General features: G+C 42.8%; 1 protein-coding gene across 3 annotated transcripts in view; it reads left to right on the top strand.

The window, feature by feature from the left end:
- Nucleotides 1–16,654, top strand: part of LOC112223129 (zinc finger protein 236) — a 109,709-nt gene that overhangs the window by 37,464 nt on the left and 55,591 nt on the right. For all 3 annotated transcript variants that reach the window (XM_024386108.2, XM_024386107.2, XM_042304463.1), the window contains exons 11-16: nt 2,713–2,916; nt 2,996–3,128; nt 9,250–9,510; nt 9,823–10,079; nt 13,235–13,336; nt 16,415–16,554. In XM_024386108.2, the coding sequence (XP_024241876.1) occupies nt 2,713–2,916; nt 2,996–3,128; nt 9,250–9,510; nt 9,823–10,079; nt 13,235–13,336; nt 16,415–16,554 (1,097 nt within the window). The remainder of the gene's footprint in view (nt 1–2,712; nt 2,917–2,995; nt 3,129–9,249; nt 9,511–9,822; nt 10,080–13,234; nt 13,337–16,414; nt 16,555–16,654) is intronic.

The raw sequence follows: 16,654 nt of genomic DNA, 5'->3' as shown, positions 1-16,654 counted from the left end.
CCTGTCAGAAATATCCAGTTGATCAACTACTAGCCCATGTTAGCTAGCTAGATAGGTCAGTTAGGCTAACCAGTTATCAAAATCCTGTAGTTATCATGGCCAGATTACATTCCTAGAGGCCTCGATCCCCAGGGGGGGCCCATTTTTTTTATTTTTTTTTATTTTGTTGAGTCACTCCTATGAACATACAAGCCATGGCAAAAGGTGTAGAATTACTTTTAAATTAGCTTTTAAAACTGCAACATTTTCTTGCGCGCCCCATTGTAAAAGGTGTAAGATTGCAGCAAATTTAAAATGGAAATATTTTCTCTACGCAAACGAGGTGTGTGAACAGTTTAAACAGTTTCGGGTCGTATGGGTTGCGAGGTAGGGGTTTATTACTACGCTGATAAATATCCATCCGGACCTTTGCCACCCAGGAAGACCAGACCTTTTTAAAATAGTAGTTGAGCACCCCTGTTTTAGATTGAATGCACAGTGGTGCACCCAAGCTATGATCAGCGTTAATTAGCCTAGTTTTGCCGGTGAACAGATAGTGTGATGTAAAGCTTTTGATACGCGGTTGTTTACAGAGGCGACGTTCGTGGTCCCCTTTCACTGATTGCAGTGGTTGGGATTTAGTTTCACAGCCAAGATTAAGATGTCTGGGTGAATTATGTGGTGCTATGTAACACTTGGCCTTCCATAATTATTTAATTAACACACACACAATTAACCCAGATGCCTCTAAACCCATGGCCTCATCACTCATTTGCATGAAGATTTGATTACTGGTATGGCTTCGTCTTTTAGAATGTTGCCCTTAACGTAGCCACGTACCCGTCTGTTGGTGTTAGAGTTGATTGATGCAAAGTCTGGATCCAGAATTCTAAATAATGACACGGGTCTGGGTCGGATCTAATATGATTGTCACAAGTCTCGGGTATGTGTAATTTTAACTGACATGTCCGAAAGGGGCCGTACCGATACGAGTGCAACTGTTGCAGTCGAGAGAGACATTATATAATTTATGCTGCTGCTCTTGCTTTTCACGAGAGAGTATTGTGGCGCGTGTAGCTTGTTGTTGTAGGCAATCACAAGTCATTAAAGCTGCAATAGGTTACAGTCATAGACCCTCAGTGAGTGGCAAAAGTTAGGCGATATCTAATCAAAAGAAGATGGAATGAAAATGACAGAATTAAAAGTTAAAGGAGAAGGATAGGCTACAATGACCAAGAGCCAACCGGTAGGGTGCTGCTTAATATTCCTCATGTAGTTGTTATTTAGAAGTCTAGACATGGGAGGAATATGTCTTCTGAAATAGGATACTTGTTATTTGGCCATTGGTGAGTTTTATTGCAAGGAATTCTAGTTTGTCAACCACAGGCTAGGGCTGGGTTATAAAACTACATGCTGTCCTTTTTTCTGGGGAGAGAACCATTGGAGATAATCACTGGAGAGAGCATCACTGAGGACAGGGGAGAATGACCATTTACTGCCCTCTTCGAATAAACCTATTTTCCTCCCCCTGGTTTGCTTTGGGGTCTGTGTTAAAGAATAACATAAATTGTTAACACTAGCTAACGTCAAGACAGGTACTACATAATCATATTTGATAATTAATAACCTAGCTATGGCAGCTATTAGTCTACTATAGTGCGAGTCGGCCTGTTGGTTGGTTGCTGTCTCTTGTCTCTCCCTCCCTGCTCCCTGTGTCACTCACTCACAGTATGGCCCTTCCCCTCCTGCTAGAGCTGCACCTCTTTTGCGCTTTATCAGCTAGGGTTAATCAAGTAGCTTAAAAAGGACTTTTCTGCTGCTTCCATCACTCGGATCAGACCGTGTCTGGATCCGACCAGGTCTATACGGAACGGGTCATGAAAGCACACTTCTTTTCATGTGTAGCTGAGCTGTTATGAGTGTTTTGTGATTTAGTTCAAATTCAAGTTTATTTCATTTATTCACATGTCATACGATTAGATTCTGAATTACGTAATGCATGATATAAAAAAGGATATTAATTTAAGAAAAAACAACAATGCAACATTTAGGTTACTGTGGTTTAGTCATGCTTCCGAGTTTGTGCATATATTATGACAACATTTTGTTAGTTTTGGCAGCTGGAGTCAAGCCGAGTCTACGCCCCTTCGTCTGTGATTGGTTAACAGTAGGGATTCTTCAATAAAGTCTTTGTCATTCAAAGAGAGACGACTTGTTTTCATGCAAAATTAAATTATTGGAAAATACTGCACCAAACATCTTAGCCTGATGTAAATTCGCGACTAATATCTTTTCGGCAAAAACAAAAATGGATGACTGATTTCTTGTTATATTAATTCAGACCTTTTTTGATGAATCTTATACTAGCTATGGCATTTCAAAATGGACAAACAGTACAAATGATGTATTTTTTTTTTCAAAAGAAGGTCTTTTAAGGGAGAATGCCAGCACGCTAGTTTGGTTCGGCTAGCCGAACTGAAGTATGCTGACAACTTTAGGGGTTGGCGTTCCACAGGTTTCTCTTGATTTTATCTAATCTCTCATGAGACATTGGTACGTTAAATCGATTTCGGCCTACTCAATACGACACTATTTAAGTTTGTATTTTCTCTAGCTTGTCTCTTGATTAAACTGACATGAATACATTTCCATTTCAAAACTGATGCAGTTTGTTCTCGTTATTGTCTGAATTTAATTCTACATGCTAACTGAGGTTTATGTCCTTGTTGTCAGGTGTGCGTCCGTTCCCGTGCCCTCACTGTGACAAGATCTTCCGTACATCGGGCCACAGAAAAACACACATCGCCTCCCACTTCAAGAGCCTGCAGCAGAAGAAGCACAAGTTCCCACGCAAATCCCATAAAACCAAGGTGTCCAAGAGCAACATACCTCTGCCTGATATCCCCCTGCAAGAGCCCATACTTATCACGGACCTTGGTAACGCATGCATGCTCACTCGCTCCCTCACAAGCACGCACACACACGCACTTTGTTCATATTGTCCCCTCCTCCCCAGGTCTCATCCAATCCCAGAACCCTCGCCTGGCCTTTCAGACGTACCTGGAGATGGTGGACAATGATCGGCCATACAAGTGTCCCTGCTGTAACAAGGCCTATAAGAAATCCAGCCACCTCAAGCAGCACGTTAGGTACAGCTATCCGCTACACGTGTCACATACTCCCACAAGCATTTCGCTACACTTGCAATAACATCTGCTAACCATGCGTATGTGACCAATAAAATTAGATTTGACGCACACAGCATATGTTTTACTGTCCTTGTGGGGGCCTAAAATTGATTTCCATTGAAAATCCTGGTCTAACCATAACCCTCAATCTAACCCCTAAGCCTAAAATATCCTTTGTCTTCGACGGAAATGTCCCCACGAGGGAGAATTTACTTGTTTTACTATCCTAGTGGGGACTTTTGGGGATCTCTGGTACCCACAAGGATAGTAATACAAGCACACACACACACACACACACACACTTAGTTTGTTTTCACATGTATTCCTTTCGAAATATCATCCTCTCTGAAGCAGCTGGCATTGCCGACATATACCAGTGAATGTGTTTCTGATTGAGTGCATGAATATATAGTTGTGAGAGGAAGTTATATATTTAGCCTCAGTTTAGATCCTCTTGTACTTTGTCATTGGGGTGGCAGGTAGCGTAGTGGTTAAAGCATTGGGCCAGTAACCGGAAGGTTGCTAGATCGAATCCCTGAGCTGACAAGGTAAAAATCTGTTGTTCTGTACCTGAACAAGACAGTGTTCCTAGGCCGTCATAGTAACTAAGAATTTGTTCTAAACTGACTTGCCTAGTTAAATAAAATAGACATTTAAAAAGAAAAGTGGGATAAGCCTGTCAGACAGCTGCTGAGCTGCTGTTATCAGTGGAGTTAGAGTCCACCCCTGTGGCTTAGTGGCATTAGCTCCTCATTTGATGCTAGAGGGATGAGCTGGGCTGAGCAGAGCATGGGGATGGACAAGGAGGCAGGGGGAGGAAGGCTCAGCACATGGCAGAGGGTTTGAGCCACTGGCAGATGGCTGGATTAGAGTAGTATTTGTTTTCTTTCAAATACTTTGAGGGTTTTATTGAGCCTGCCAGGCAAACTCGATCAAGCGCAGCTAAAGTAAACTAGATATACAGTTGAGTCGGAAGTTTACATACACTTAGGTTGGAGACGTTAAAACTCTTGTTTTTCAAGCACAAATTTCTATAATTTTGGCAAGTCAGTTAGGACATCTACTTTGTGCATGACAGCCATTTTACAACTATTGTTTACAGACAGATTATTTCACTTCAGTGTATCACAATTCTAGTGGGTCAGAAGTTTACATACACTAATTTGACTGTGCCTTTAAACAGCTTGAAAAATTCCAGAAAATGATGTCATGGCTTTAGAAGCTTCTGATAGGCTAATTGAGATCATTTGTGGATGTATTTCAAGGCCTACCTTCAAACTCAGTGCCTCTTTGCTTGACATCATGGGAAAATCAAAAGAAATCAGCCAAGACCTCAGAAAAAAAATTGTTGACCTCCACAAGTCTGGTTCATCCTTGGGAGCAATTTCCAAATGCCTAAAAGTACCACGTTCATCTGTACAAACAATAGTACACACTTATAAACACCATGGGACCACGCAGCCGTCATAGCGCTCATGAAGGAGACACATTCTGTCTCCTAGAGATGAACGTACTTTGGTGCGAAAAGTGCAAATCAATCCCAGAACAACAGCAAAGGACCTTGTGAAGATGCTGGAGGAAATGGTCCAAAAGTATCTATATCCACATTAAAATGAGTCCAATATCGACAACCTGAAAGGCCGCTCAGCAAGGAAGAAGCCATTGATCCAAAACCGCCATAAAAAAAGACAAAAGACAGATTACGGTTTGCAGCTGCACATGGGGGGACAAAGATGATACTTTTTTGAGAAACGTCCTCTGGTCTGATGAAAAAGAAAATTGAGCTGTTTGGTCATAATGACCATCGTTAGGTTTGGAGGGAAAAGGGGGATGCTTGCAAGCCGAATCATGGGGGTGGCAGCATCATGTTGTGGGGGTGCTTTGCTGCAAGAGGGACTGGTGTACTTCACAAAATAAATGGCATCATGAGGAGGGGAAATTATGTGGATATATATTGAAGCAACATTTCAAGACATCAGTCAGGAAGTTCAAGCTTGGTCACAAATGGGTCTTCCAAATGGACAATGACCCCAAGCATACTTCCAAAGTTGTGGCAAAATGGCTTAAGGACAACAAAGTCAAGGTATTGGAGTCGCCATCACAAAGCCCTGACCTCAATCCTATAGAAAATTTGTGGGAAGAACTGAAAAAGCGTGTGTGAGCAAGGAGGCCTACAAACCTGACTCAGTTACACCTTTACACTCAGGAGGAATGGGCCAAAATTCACTTCCCACAAAATCCACTTATTGTGGGAAGCTTGTGGAAGGCTACCTGAAACGTTTGACCCAAGTTAAGCAGTCGGCATGGTACCAAATACGGATTGAGTGTATGTGAACTTCTGACCCAATGGGAATGTGATGAAATAAGTAAAAGCTGAAATAAATAATTCTCTCTGCTATTATTCTGACATTTCACATTCTTAAAATAAATTGTTGATCCTAACTGACCTAAGACATGGACTTTTTTACAAGGATTAAGTATCAGGAATTGTGAAAAACTGAGTTTAAATGCATTTGGCTAAGGTGTATTTAAACTTCTGACTTCAACTGTACATAAGTACTTGGACACCCCTTCAAATCTGTGGATCCTTGCGCAAAAAGCCAAGCATTGGCTGGTGCAGTGTAAAGCTCTCCGCCACTGGACTAGAGCAGTGGAAACGCGTTCTCTGGAGTGATGAATCACGCTTCGCAATCTTGAAGTCCGACGCACAAATCTGGGTTTAGCGGATGCCAGGAGAACACTACCTGCCCCAATGCATAGTGCCAACTATAAAGATTGGTGGATGAGGAATAATGGTCTGGGCTAGGCCCCTTAGTTCCTGTAAAGGGAAATCTTAACGCTACAGTATACAATGATATTCTAGACGATTCTGTGCTTCCAACTTTGTATCACAGTTTGGGGAAGGCCCTTTCCTGTTTTTGTATGACAATTCCCTCGTGCACAAAGCGAGGTCCGTACAGAAATGGTTTGTCGAGATCGGTGTGGAAGAACTTGACTGGCCTGCACAGAGCCCTAACCTCAACCCCATCAAACACCTTTGGGATGAATTGGAATGCCGACTGCGAGCCAGGCCTAATCGCCTAACAACAGTGCCCGACCTCACTTATGCTCCTGTGGCTGAATAGAAGGAAGTCCCCCGCAGCAATGTTCCAACATCTAATGGAAAGCCTTCCCAGAAGAGTAGAGTCTGTTATAGCAGCAAAGGGGGGACCAACTCCATATGAATGCCTATTGTTTTGCAATTCGATGTTAAACGAACAGGTGTCCACATACTTTTAGTCATGTAGTGTAGTTCAAGTATAGAAAACAAATACTATTTGAGCCCAGGTCTGGCTAACGTCTGTGCTGTCTATGCCCTGTGGGCCTGGTTTATGATAAGACAGGCCAGGGAGAGAGGAAAAAATGTACAGAGGGAAGAGATCTGAGGGGATTTAGGTACAGAGAGGGGGAGAGAAAATATTCAGATATAGTGTTGGGCGGCAGGTAGCCTAGTGGATAAGAGCCAGTAACCATAACAGTAATTGCTCCTGTAAGTCACTCTGGATAAGAGCTTCTGCTAAATGACTAAAATGTGTGCCGGGCCATTTTATTTTTGTCTGGTTTAATCTCCAGGTTGTTGTCAGGAATAAAGTGTAATGTCACAGTGGTGGATAAGTCTTATTTTTGTTTTCAGTAGCCTAAGTCATTAAAGGTCCATTAACTAGCAAATGTATTTGGAAAATGTCACCCTGCCATTTACCAGAAGAAAAAATCCCTCTAAAATGAGTATTTTATTCAGTTTCTGCCTTTTTTCTAAGGATGAGAAAAATGGGAGATTGAAGTTTAGGGCTCCAAGGAGTAATTTCCAGAGCAATATTCATTGATTCTCTCAAGATGTCTTTTTGCCCTTTGGGCTGACACATCAAATCTTCCCTTTTAGTAAAATGTTTCTTCATTTTACTACTGTGAGGAAAAGAAAAGTAACAGCCTATATAATAAAGGTCACAGTCTCGATAAACGAGGAAACAAAAGTTAACCTTAATAACAACGATGCCTTCGCTGCTCCACTCAGGATATCTGAGATTGATGTTCTGTATTCCCTAGTGTCTGTTTACCTCACACTATGACAGAGCCCAAGTCAAAACTCCGTCACATTATACTAATAAACTTGTTCCTCAGTCAGAGGGAATTTAGTGCATACACCATGTACAACATATAATGCTTACTGTTTTTTTAGGATTTGCAAATTAGAGACCCTTGACATTTATTCTTCCTAATTTGAGCCATTTGACTCAGACCATAACACACCCAGTCATAACATCACCTGTCATAACATTACATTACATTCATAACATTCTACTACACCCAGGGTTGATATGCAAAGTTTTTGCAAAATAGCTGTGGGTTTAAGCCCGGGCTCTGGCTGGGCCACTCATTTACATTCAGAGACTCAAAGCCGCTCCTGCGTTGTCTTGACTGTGTGCCTGTTGGAAGACGAACCTACGCTCTAGTCTGAGGTCCTGAGCGCTCTGGAGCAGTTTTTTGCCAAGGATCTCTCTCTACTTTTGCTGTGTTCATCTTTCCCTCGATCCTGACTAGTCTCCCAGTCCCTGCCGTTGAAAAAAATCCCCACAGCATGTTGCTGCCGCCACCATGCTTCACTGTAGGTATGGTGCCAGGTTTCCTCCAGACGTGATGCTTGGCATTCAGGCCAAAGACTACAATCTTGGTTTCATCAGACCAGAGAATCTTGTTTCTCGTGGTCAGAGTCCTTTAGGTGCTCAAACCAGGAACACACGACAACAGCCACCGAAGCAGCGCTATGCTATTCAGTGGTTGCTGATGACAATTATCCCGCTACCGGGATGGGTAGCGTCAACAAGTTAAAGGCATTGATGTTTATGGTTGGGTACACGTTGGAGCAACGACAGTCCTTTTTCCGCACTGCATCGATTATATGCAACGCAGGACATGCTAGATAAACTATTAATATCATCAACCATGTGTAGTTAACTAGTGATTATGATTGATTGTTTTTTATAAGATAAGTTTAATGCTAGCTAGCAACTTACCTTAGCTTCTTACTGCATTTGCGTAACAGGCATGCTCCTCGTGAAGTGCAATGTAAAGCAGGTGGTTAGAGTGTTGGACTAGTTAACTGTAATGTTGCAAGATTGAATCCCCGAGCTGACAAGGTAACAATCTGTCGTTCTGCCCCTGAACAAGGCAGTTAACCCACCGTTCCTAGTCTGTCATTGAAAATAAGAATGTGTTCTTAACTGACTTAGTCCTAGTTAAAAAGGTGTTAAAAAAAAAAAATCTGCCTAATCGGTGTCCAAAAATACAGATTTCCGATTGTTATGAAAACTTGAAATCGGCCCTAATTAATCGACCATTCCGATTAATCGGTCGACCTCTCTGCAGAGATGGTTGTCCTGGAATGTTCTCCCATCTCCACAGAGGAATTCTGTCAAGAGTGACCATCAAGTTCTTGGTCACCTCGCTGACCAAGGCCCCTCTCATTTTGGCCGGGCAGCCAGCTCTAGGAAGATCTTGGTGTTCCAAACTTCTTCCATTTAAGAATGATGGAGGCCTCTGTGTTCTTGGTGACCTTCAGTGCTGCAGAAATGTTTTGGTACCCTTCCCCAGATCTGTGTCTCGGAGCTCTACTGACAATTCCTTCGACCTCATGGCTTGCTATTTGCTCTGACATGCACTGTCAACTGTGTGATCTTATATAGACAGGTGTGTGGCTTTCCAAATCATGTCCAATCAATTTAATTTAACTTCTCAAGGATGATCAATGGAAACAGGATGCACCTGAGCTCAATTTCAAGTCACATATCAAAGGGTCTGAGTACTTGTGTAAATAAGGTTTTTCTGTTTTTTTATTTGTAATAACTTTGCAAAAATATCTGTAACCTGTTTTCACTTTATCATTATGGGGTAATGTGTGTAGATTGAGGATATATATATATATATATAATTTTTTTAATCCATTTTAGAATAAGGCTGTAACGTAATAAAATGTGGAAAGGTCAAGGGGTCTGAATACTTTCTTAATGTCTCATGATATTAACATTGTTAGGTCATCTTCCATCAGGTCTCACACGGGAGAGAGGCCGTACAAGTGTGTCCAGTGCAGTAAGGGCTTTGCCTCCTCGGGGGTGCTGAAGGCTCACATCCGGACCCACTCGGGCCTCAAGGCCTACAAGTGCCTAATTTGTGACACCACATTCACCACCAGCGGCAGCCTGCGCCGCCATATGACCACCCACAGCGACATGCGGCCCTACATGTGCCCTTACTGCCAGAAGACCTTCAAGTCCTCACCCAACTGCAGGAAGCACATGAAGACCCACAGGTTAGTAATGCTCATGTGTTGTCAGGCACAGAGTTGTTTCAGGTCATGTGATCTGACCAGGTGGAAAAAGCGAAAAACTACAAGCCGTAATTCAGGTCGTGTCATCGGGAATGCTGACTAGCTAAGTGGCTAGAGAGAGCGTCGCTCTCCCAATTTGGTTATTGTCATGTTGCTGAAATTTGTGTGAAATTGAAACTTTCAACTCTAAATCTCTAGATGTCAAATCTTCCCATAAAAAATGGCTGATTTCTGTTTGTTTTGTAGATTAAAGTAGTAAACAACCTGAATTCACCTCCCCATTCCCCCTCCCAGGTATGAGTTGGCCCAGCAGCTCCACCAACAGCTGAACCCGGAGCCCTCGACGCTGGACGACCCCATGGACGGCACCACCGTGACCCACAACCTGCAGGTGGAGCTGGAGGATGGCACCCTACAGCAGGAGGCTCCTCCCACGGTGGGCTCAGAGCAGCAGGGCATGCTGGGACTGGACCAGGCGCAGGTGGTGGATGGCAGCCAACAGGTGTCGCTGGAGACCCAGCTAAGTGACCAGACCCTGGGACAGGAAGAGGGTACGAGTGTCAGCGTATTAGAGGGCATCAGTTTGGACAAGGCACAGACTCACTGGTCTTGAACACGTAATACGTAGTTATTAGGGACGCATGGGGATTCGAGGATCAGTGATTCTGTGCAGTCTGATGTCAATATATTTTGTAGTTGATCTCGAACATAGTCTTTTAATGTCGATGACAATCATGCCATAACGTTATAGGCCTCCTGCCACAGCCGTCTAACTTTCAATGGGGGATCCACGTAGTTCTATGTTGGCTGTACAAAGGATGATGTGAACAAAGTGATCCACCCCTAGAAGGTGTCTGAACCCTTCCCAACATCAACAGACATTTCTACAGAGATACAGTCTTGCTCTCCACCCATCTCTCTTGATCTTAGATTGTATTTTTCATTTGGCCAGTCTACGTTGCAAGGTGTTTCGTTTTCAGGGACAATAGTTGGCTACAACTGTGCCTCCACTCCAAATAGTGTGTCCATTTATTTCACTCTCAAGACTTTTTATCTGTCCATTACTCAAACACTATTTCCATCCCAATGCTGGATCTTCAAAAACCTTCTATTTTCTTATTGATGGCTTTCTTGGAATTGTTATTTCAATGGGTTTTTGGATAGATCTCATTAGGATTCATGGTGTGTGACTGACAGAACCCCCTCCTTGACCTTGTAGCTTTAATATTTAAAACAGTTCCAATGTATACTATATTTAACCTCAGAACAAAAAGAGAAGAGCATAGCACAACAAATGAAACTGGGCCAGAGGTCAAGCTTCAATCCTCATTAAAATTGCTACACTACCCTTTCAACCTCAAGAGTTCACAGTGATTAAAAGAGAACTGAAAAAGGGAAAAAAAGAAAAGAAACTTACCCTAGCTTTACCGATTGTATGTGATTTAGATGAGTATTCGTCCTCTCAGCCTTCGGTAAAGTCCTTTAACAGTTTAAAAAAAGGCTTAAATGCATGAGGTAACCCCCGACCCATTCACAGAGAGAACAGATAACCTCTTGACTTGATTCACTTATGCCTGTGGAGTGAATACATATATATACACTACTGTTGAAAAGTTTGGGGTCACTTAGAAATGTACTTGTTTTTGAGAGAAAAGCACATTTTCTTTGTCCATTTAAAATAATTTCAAATTGATCAGAAATACAGTGTAGACATTGATAAAGTTGTAAATGACTATTGTAGTTGGAAACGGCAGTAAAAACAAACAAATGCAATGTCTACATAGGTGTACAGAGGCCCATTATCAGCAACCATCACTTCTGTGTTCCAATGGCATGTTGTGTTAGCTAATCCAAGTTTATCATTTTAAAAGGCTAATTGATCATTAGAAAACATTTTTTCAATTATGTTAGCACAGCTGAAAACTGTCCTGATTTAAAGAAGCAGTAAAACTGGCCTTTAGACTAATTGAGTATCTGGAGCATCAGCATTTGTGGGTTCAATTACAGGCTCAAAATGGCCAGAAACAAATTACTTTCTTCTGAAACTCGTCAGTATTCTTGTTCTGAGAAATGAAGGCTATTCCATGCGAGAAATTGCCAAGAAAATGAAGATCTCGTGCAACGCTGTGTACTACTCCCTTCACAGAACAGCGCAAACTGGTTCTAACCAGAATAGAAAGAGGAGTGGGAGGCCCCGGAGCACAACTGAGCAAGAGGACAAGTACATTAGTGTCTAGTTTGAGAAACAGACGCCTCACAAGTCCTCAACTGGCAGCTTCATTAAATAGTACCCACAGAACACCAGTCTCAACGTCAACAGTGAAGAGGCGACTCCGGGATGCTGGCCTTCTAGGCAGAGTTCCTTTGACCAGTGTCTGTGTTATTTTGCCTAGTCTGAGAGATGGCTTTTTCTTTGCAACTCTGCCTAGAAGGCCAGCATCCCGGAGTCGCCTCTTCACTGTTTTACGTTGAGACTGGTGTTTTGCTGGTACTATTTAATGAAGCTGACAGTTTTTAGCTGTGCTAACACTGTGCTAACATTGCAAAATGTTTTTCTAATGATCAATTAGCCTTTTAAAATAATAAACTTGGATTAGCTAACACAACGTGCCATTGGAACACAGGAGTGATGGTTGCTGATAATGGACCTCTGTACGCCTATGTAGATATTCCATAAAAAATCTGCCGTTTCCAGCTACAATAGTCATTGGGGCGGCAGGTAGCCTAGTGGTTAGAGCATTGGACTTGTAACCGAAAGGTTGCAAGATCAAATCCCCGAGCTGACAAGGTAAAAATCTGTTGTTCTGCCCCTGAACAAGGCAGTTAATCCACTGTTCCTAGGCCGTCATTGAAAATAAGTATTTGTTTTTAACTGACTTGTCTACTTAAATACAGGTAAAATGTATATATATGTAATATTTAACAGATATATATTTTTTCCTGACGTTAACAATGTCCACACTGTGTTTCTGATCAATTTTATGTTATTTTAATAGACAAAGATTGTGCTGTTCTTTCAAAAACAAGGACATGTCTATTTTGTTTTATTTGACCTTTATTTAACTAGGCAAGTCAGTTAAGAACAAGTTCTTATCTTCAATGACAGCCTAGGAACAGTGGGTTAACTGCCTGTTCAGGGGCAGAACGACAGATTTGTACCTTGTCAGCTCAGGGATATGAACTAGCAACCTTTTGTTTACTCGTCCAACGCCCTAACCACAAGGCTACCCTGCCTCCCCTATGTGACCCCAAGCTTTTGAATGGTAGGGTATATTTCCACTCTGAGGTTGGAGTAGTAGTGTGAAAATGAAGATAATGCCCTTTTAGTGTAAGAGCTGTTTGAAAAGACCATCATCAGCCATCATGACATCACCATACAGTAAATGAGTTAATAGACCAATAAGAAAGATTTCCAAACCTCTCTGCCTATAACCGCACATTTGCTTGTTTTCCCCTACCCACTCAAATCACTCCCATACAAGTCCTAACAAAATGTTTTTTTTTTCTTGCTTGAGACATTTTTCTTTGCCATGAAGTTACAGTATTGTTGGTTTTGTTTCTTTTTGACCATTTTAATTTGACAAAAATCCCAGCTGCATTGGACCTTTTTAATTGAATCGTAATACTTTGGCCTTAATTTATACAGTTTAGCCAGACTAACCGGCTTTGTTCCTCTCTCCTCTTATCTCTCCCCCTCTGACTCCAGACACCTTTGTGACTACCCAGCATGCTCTGCCTCAGAATATTAGCCACTTTGAGACGCAGACACTCCCACAGCCTGGCTTTGACCAGCAAGCACTTACTCAAGGTAACTCATGCACGTACACACAAAAACACCCCCTGCATGGTGGTGGCACACAAACCTTTCTCTCAGTACATTTAACAATGTCCGTGAGTTAACCTGGGGTAAATTACACGCACGCACACGTTGGCAGCCCGCGACTGTCTGACTCCAGTGTAATGGATAACGCCATTGTTGTCTCTGACCTCTGAATGAGAAGAGCCCATTTACAGCGAGGACTGTCAGAAAGCATCTACTTGACACATCACATATTTAATTTTCACAATGGGTAGCTTAACCCTTTGTCTCCGTGATGATTGCATCCAGCCTCTATCGCCCAAAGCAAGTATGCTCTCCTACAGAGGTGCATTAATCAGTAGAACACTTTGTCTTGCGGCAGGTTTCTCGCCTCATCCTAGGCCTCCTATACTCTCTGTACAGTTTTGCTAAAGTAAAAAGTTTGATGTCATAAATAAACCAGAGACCAACAGCAGGGAGGATATGTCTGTGTCTGAATGTGTGTCTGTGTTTCTTATTAGCATGTGTGTGGCACTCCACGAGATGGACTTCTATACATTTCCTCTCCTCTCTTGTTCTCTTCAAGAAAGGAAAGTAAGGAATTATTTGAACATTCCTAGAACTTCTCTCTGCCGTCTGCTAGTATTTAATGAATCGTGGCCATTCGTTAATATCAGTGAGTGGAGCTTTAATGAATGACTGTGTTGTTCAGATTCCCCTAATTTACACCCTAAGACAATCCGACTGGTGGCATAGGCACAGGAAGTTTCCTACACAGTCTTTGTCCACACACACACACGCACGCACACACGCAGACTGGCGGCATGGGCTCTGGAAGCATCAGTCTGTTAATGGCGCGTTGTAGGACGGTGAGCCGTAGCAATCCTTAATTAGCTTTTGTTTAACTTTTCCAATCACACTTTTAGCCATGTCATGTTTGCAGTAATTAATTCATGTCCTCCTCCGACTCTTCTAATTTGGCAAAGGCTCTAGCCTCTAGCCAGATATACAGGGTTAACTCATTTTGTGCTGTGGTGCTGAATGTGAGGTTTATCCATAATAGGCTTTTCAAATCCACTTCTATCTGTGTAATCAATTAATCTACTCTAAGGTACAATGTGTGTAGCAGTGGGGGGAGAAATCAGAGGACAGATTCCTGGAATTAAAATGAATGGAACGGTATCAAACACATTCATTCCCTTACAGCCATGACAGTGAGCCTGTCCTTCTATTTCAAGCCTCCACATGTGTATACAGTGCATTTGAAAAGTATTCAGACCCCTTGACTTTTTCCATATTTTGTTACGTTACAGACATATTCTAAAATTGATTAAATAGTTTTTTCCCCTCATCAATCTACACACACTACCCCATAATGACAAAGCAAAAACAGTCTTTTAGACATTTTTGCAAATGTATTCACAATAAAAACTGATATCACATTTACATAATATTCAGACCCTTCCCATTCTTCTCTGCAGATCCTCTCAAGCTCTGTCAGGTTGGATGGGGAGCGTCCCTGCACAGCTATTTTCAGGTCTTTCCAGAGATGTTCGATCGGGTTCAAGTCTGGGCTCTGGCTGGGCCACTCAAGGACATTCAGAGACTTGTGCTTAGGGTTGTTGTCCTGTTGGAAGGAGAACCTTCACAGCAGTCTGAGGTCCTGAGCACTCTGGAGCAGGTTTCTATGAAGGATCTCTCTGTATTTTGCTCTGTATTTTTCCCTTAATCCTGACTAGTCTCCCACTCCCTGCCTCTGAAAAACATCCTCACAGCATGATGCTGCCACCACCATGCTTCACTGTTGGGATGGTGCCAGGTTTCTTCCAGACGTGATGCTTGGCATTCAGGCAAAGTAGTTCAGTCATGGTTTCATCAGACCAAATAATCTTGTTTCTCATGGTCTGAGAGTCCTTTAGGTGCCTTTTGGCAAACTCCAAGCAGGCTGTCATGTAACTTACTGAGGAGTGGCTTCAGTTTGGCCACTCTACCATAAAGCTGCAAAGATGATTTTCCTTCTGGAAGTTTTTTCCATCTCAACAGAGGAACTCTGGTGCTCTGTCAGATTGACCATCGGGTTCTTGGTCACCTCCCTGACCAAGGCCCTTCTGCTCCCCGGGCTCCGAAACAAGGCAAACAAGGCAGTCCCCCGCACCTCGTCGATTCAGTGGAGTTGGGTTAAGTGCGAAAGACACATTTCAGTTGAAGGCATTCAGTTGTACAACTGACTAGCCCCCCCCCCGATTGCTCAGTTTGGTCGGGCGGCCAGCTCTAATTTTATTGCATTTTTAATTTAGTCTTTATTTAACTGCGCAAGTCAGTTAAGAACAAATTCTATTTTACAATGACGCCCTCCCCTGGCCAAACCCTCCCCTAACCCAGACGACGCTGGGCCAATTGTGCTTCGCCCTATGGGACTCCTGATCATGGCCAGTTATGAGAACAGCCCTGGATCGAGTCCGGGTCTGTAGTGACGCCTCTAGCACTGCGATGCAGTGTCTTAGACCGCTGTGCCACTAGGTCCCCAAAAGAAGAGTCTTGGTGGTTCTAAACTTCTTCCATTTAAGAATGATGGAGGCCACTGTGTTCTTGGGGACCTTCAATGCTGCAGAATTCTTTTGGTACCCTTCCCCAGATCTGTGTCTCAAAAAAGTATGTCTCTGAGCTCTACAGACAATTCCTTCGACCTCATGGCTTGGTTTTTGCTCTGACATGCACTGTCAACTGTGGGACCTTTATATAGACAGATCCAATCAATTTAATTTACCACAGGTGTACTCCAATAAAGTTGTAGAAACATCTCAAGGATGATCAATGGTAACAGGATGCACCTGAGCTCAATTTTGAGTCAATTTTGCTATGAGACTCAATTTTGAGTCTCATAGCAAAGGGTCTGAATAAAAAAAAAAGATTTTCTCTGTCATTACATACATTGGAATAAGGTGTGGAAAAATTCAAGTAGCCTGAATACTTTCCGAATGCACTGTACATCCTCCTTTGGAGTTGCTAGGGTCCCTTAAGTTCTCATACAGGGTTAACCCATTGTATGCTGTAGTGCTGACTGTACCCCTTTGTGTCCTCCTGCAGGTTTCACCATCACCGCAGAGGGCTATCCCCAGGCCCAGTTCTCTACTGTGCAGCAGCTACAGGACTCCAGCACACTGGAGTCTCAGGCCCTCTCCTCCAGCTACCACCCCCAGAACCTGCTCCATGTGCCCAGCCAAGAGGTGGTGAATCCAGCACCGTCAGCCTCTACCGTCAGCCTCTTCCACAGGGGGCTTCCATCTCACCATCATAGCGTGGCATTGGCTCTATGTAGAGTAGGGT

This window comes from Oncorhynchus tshawytscha, linkage group LG23 (genome assembly GCF_018296145.1).
Source record: "Oncorhynchus tshawytscha isolate Ot180627B linkage group LG23, Otsh_v2.0, whole genome shotgun sequence".
NCBI classification, from domain to species: Eukaryota; Metazoa; Chordata; class Actinopteri; order Salmoniformes; family Salmonidae; genus Oncorhynchus; species Oncorhynchus tshawytscha.
This window is presented reverse-complemented; position numbering and strand designations above follow the sequence as displayed.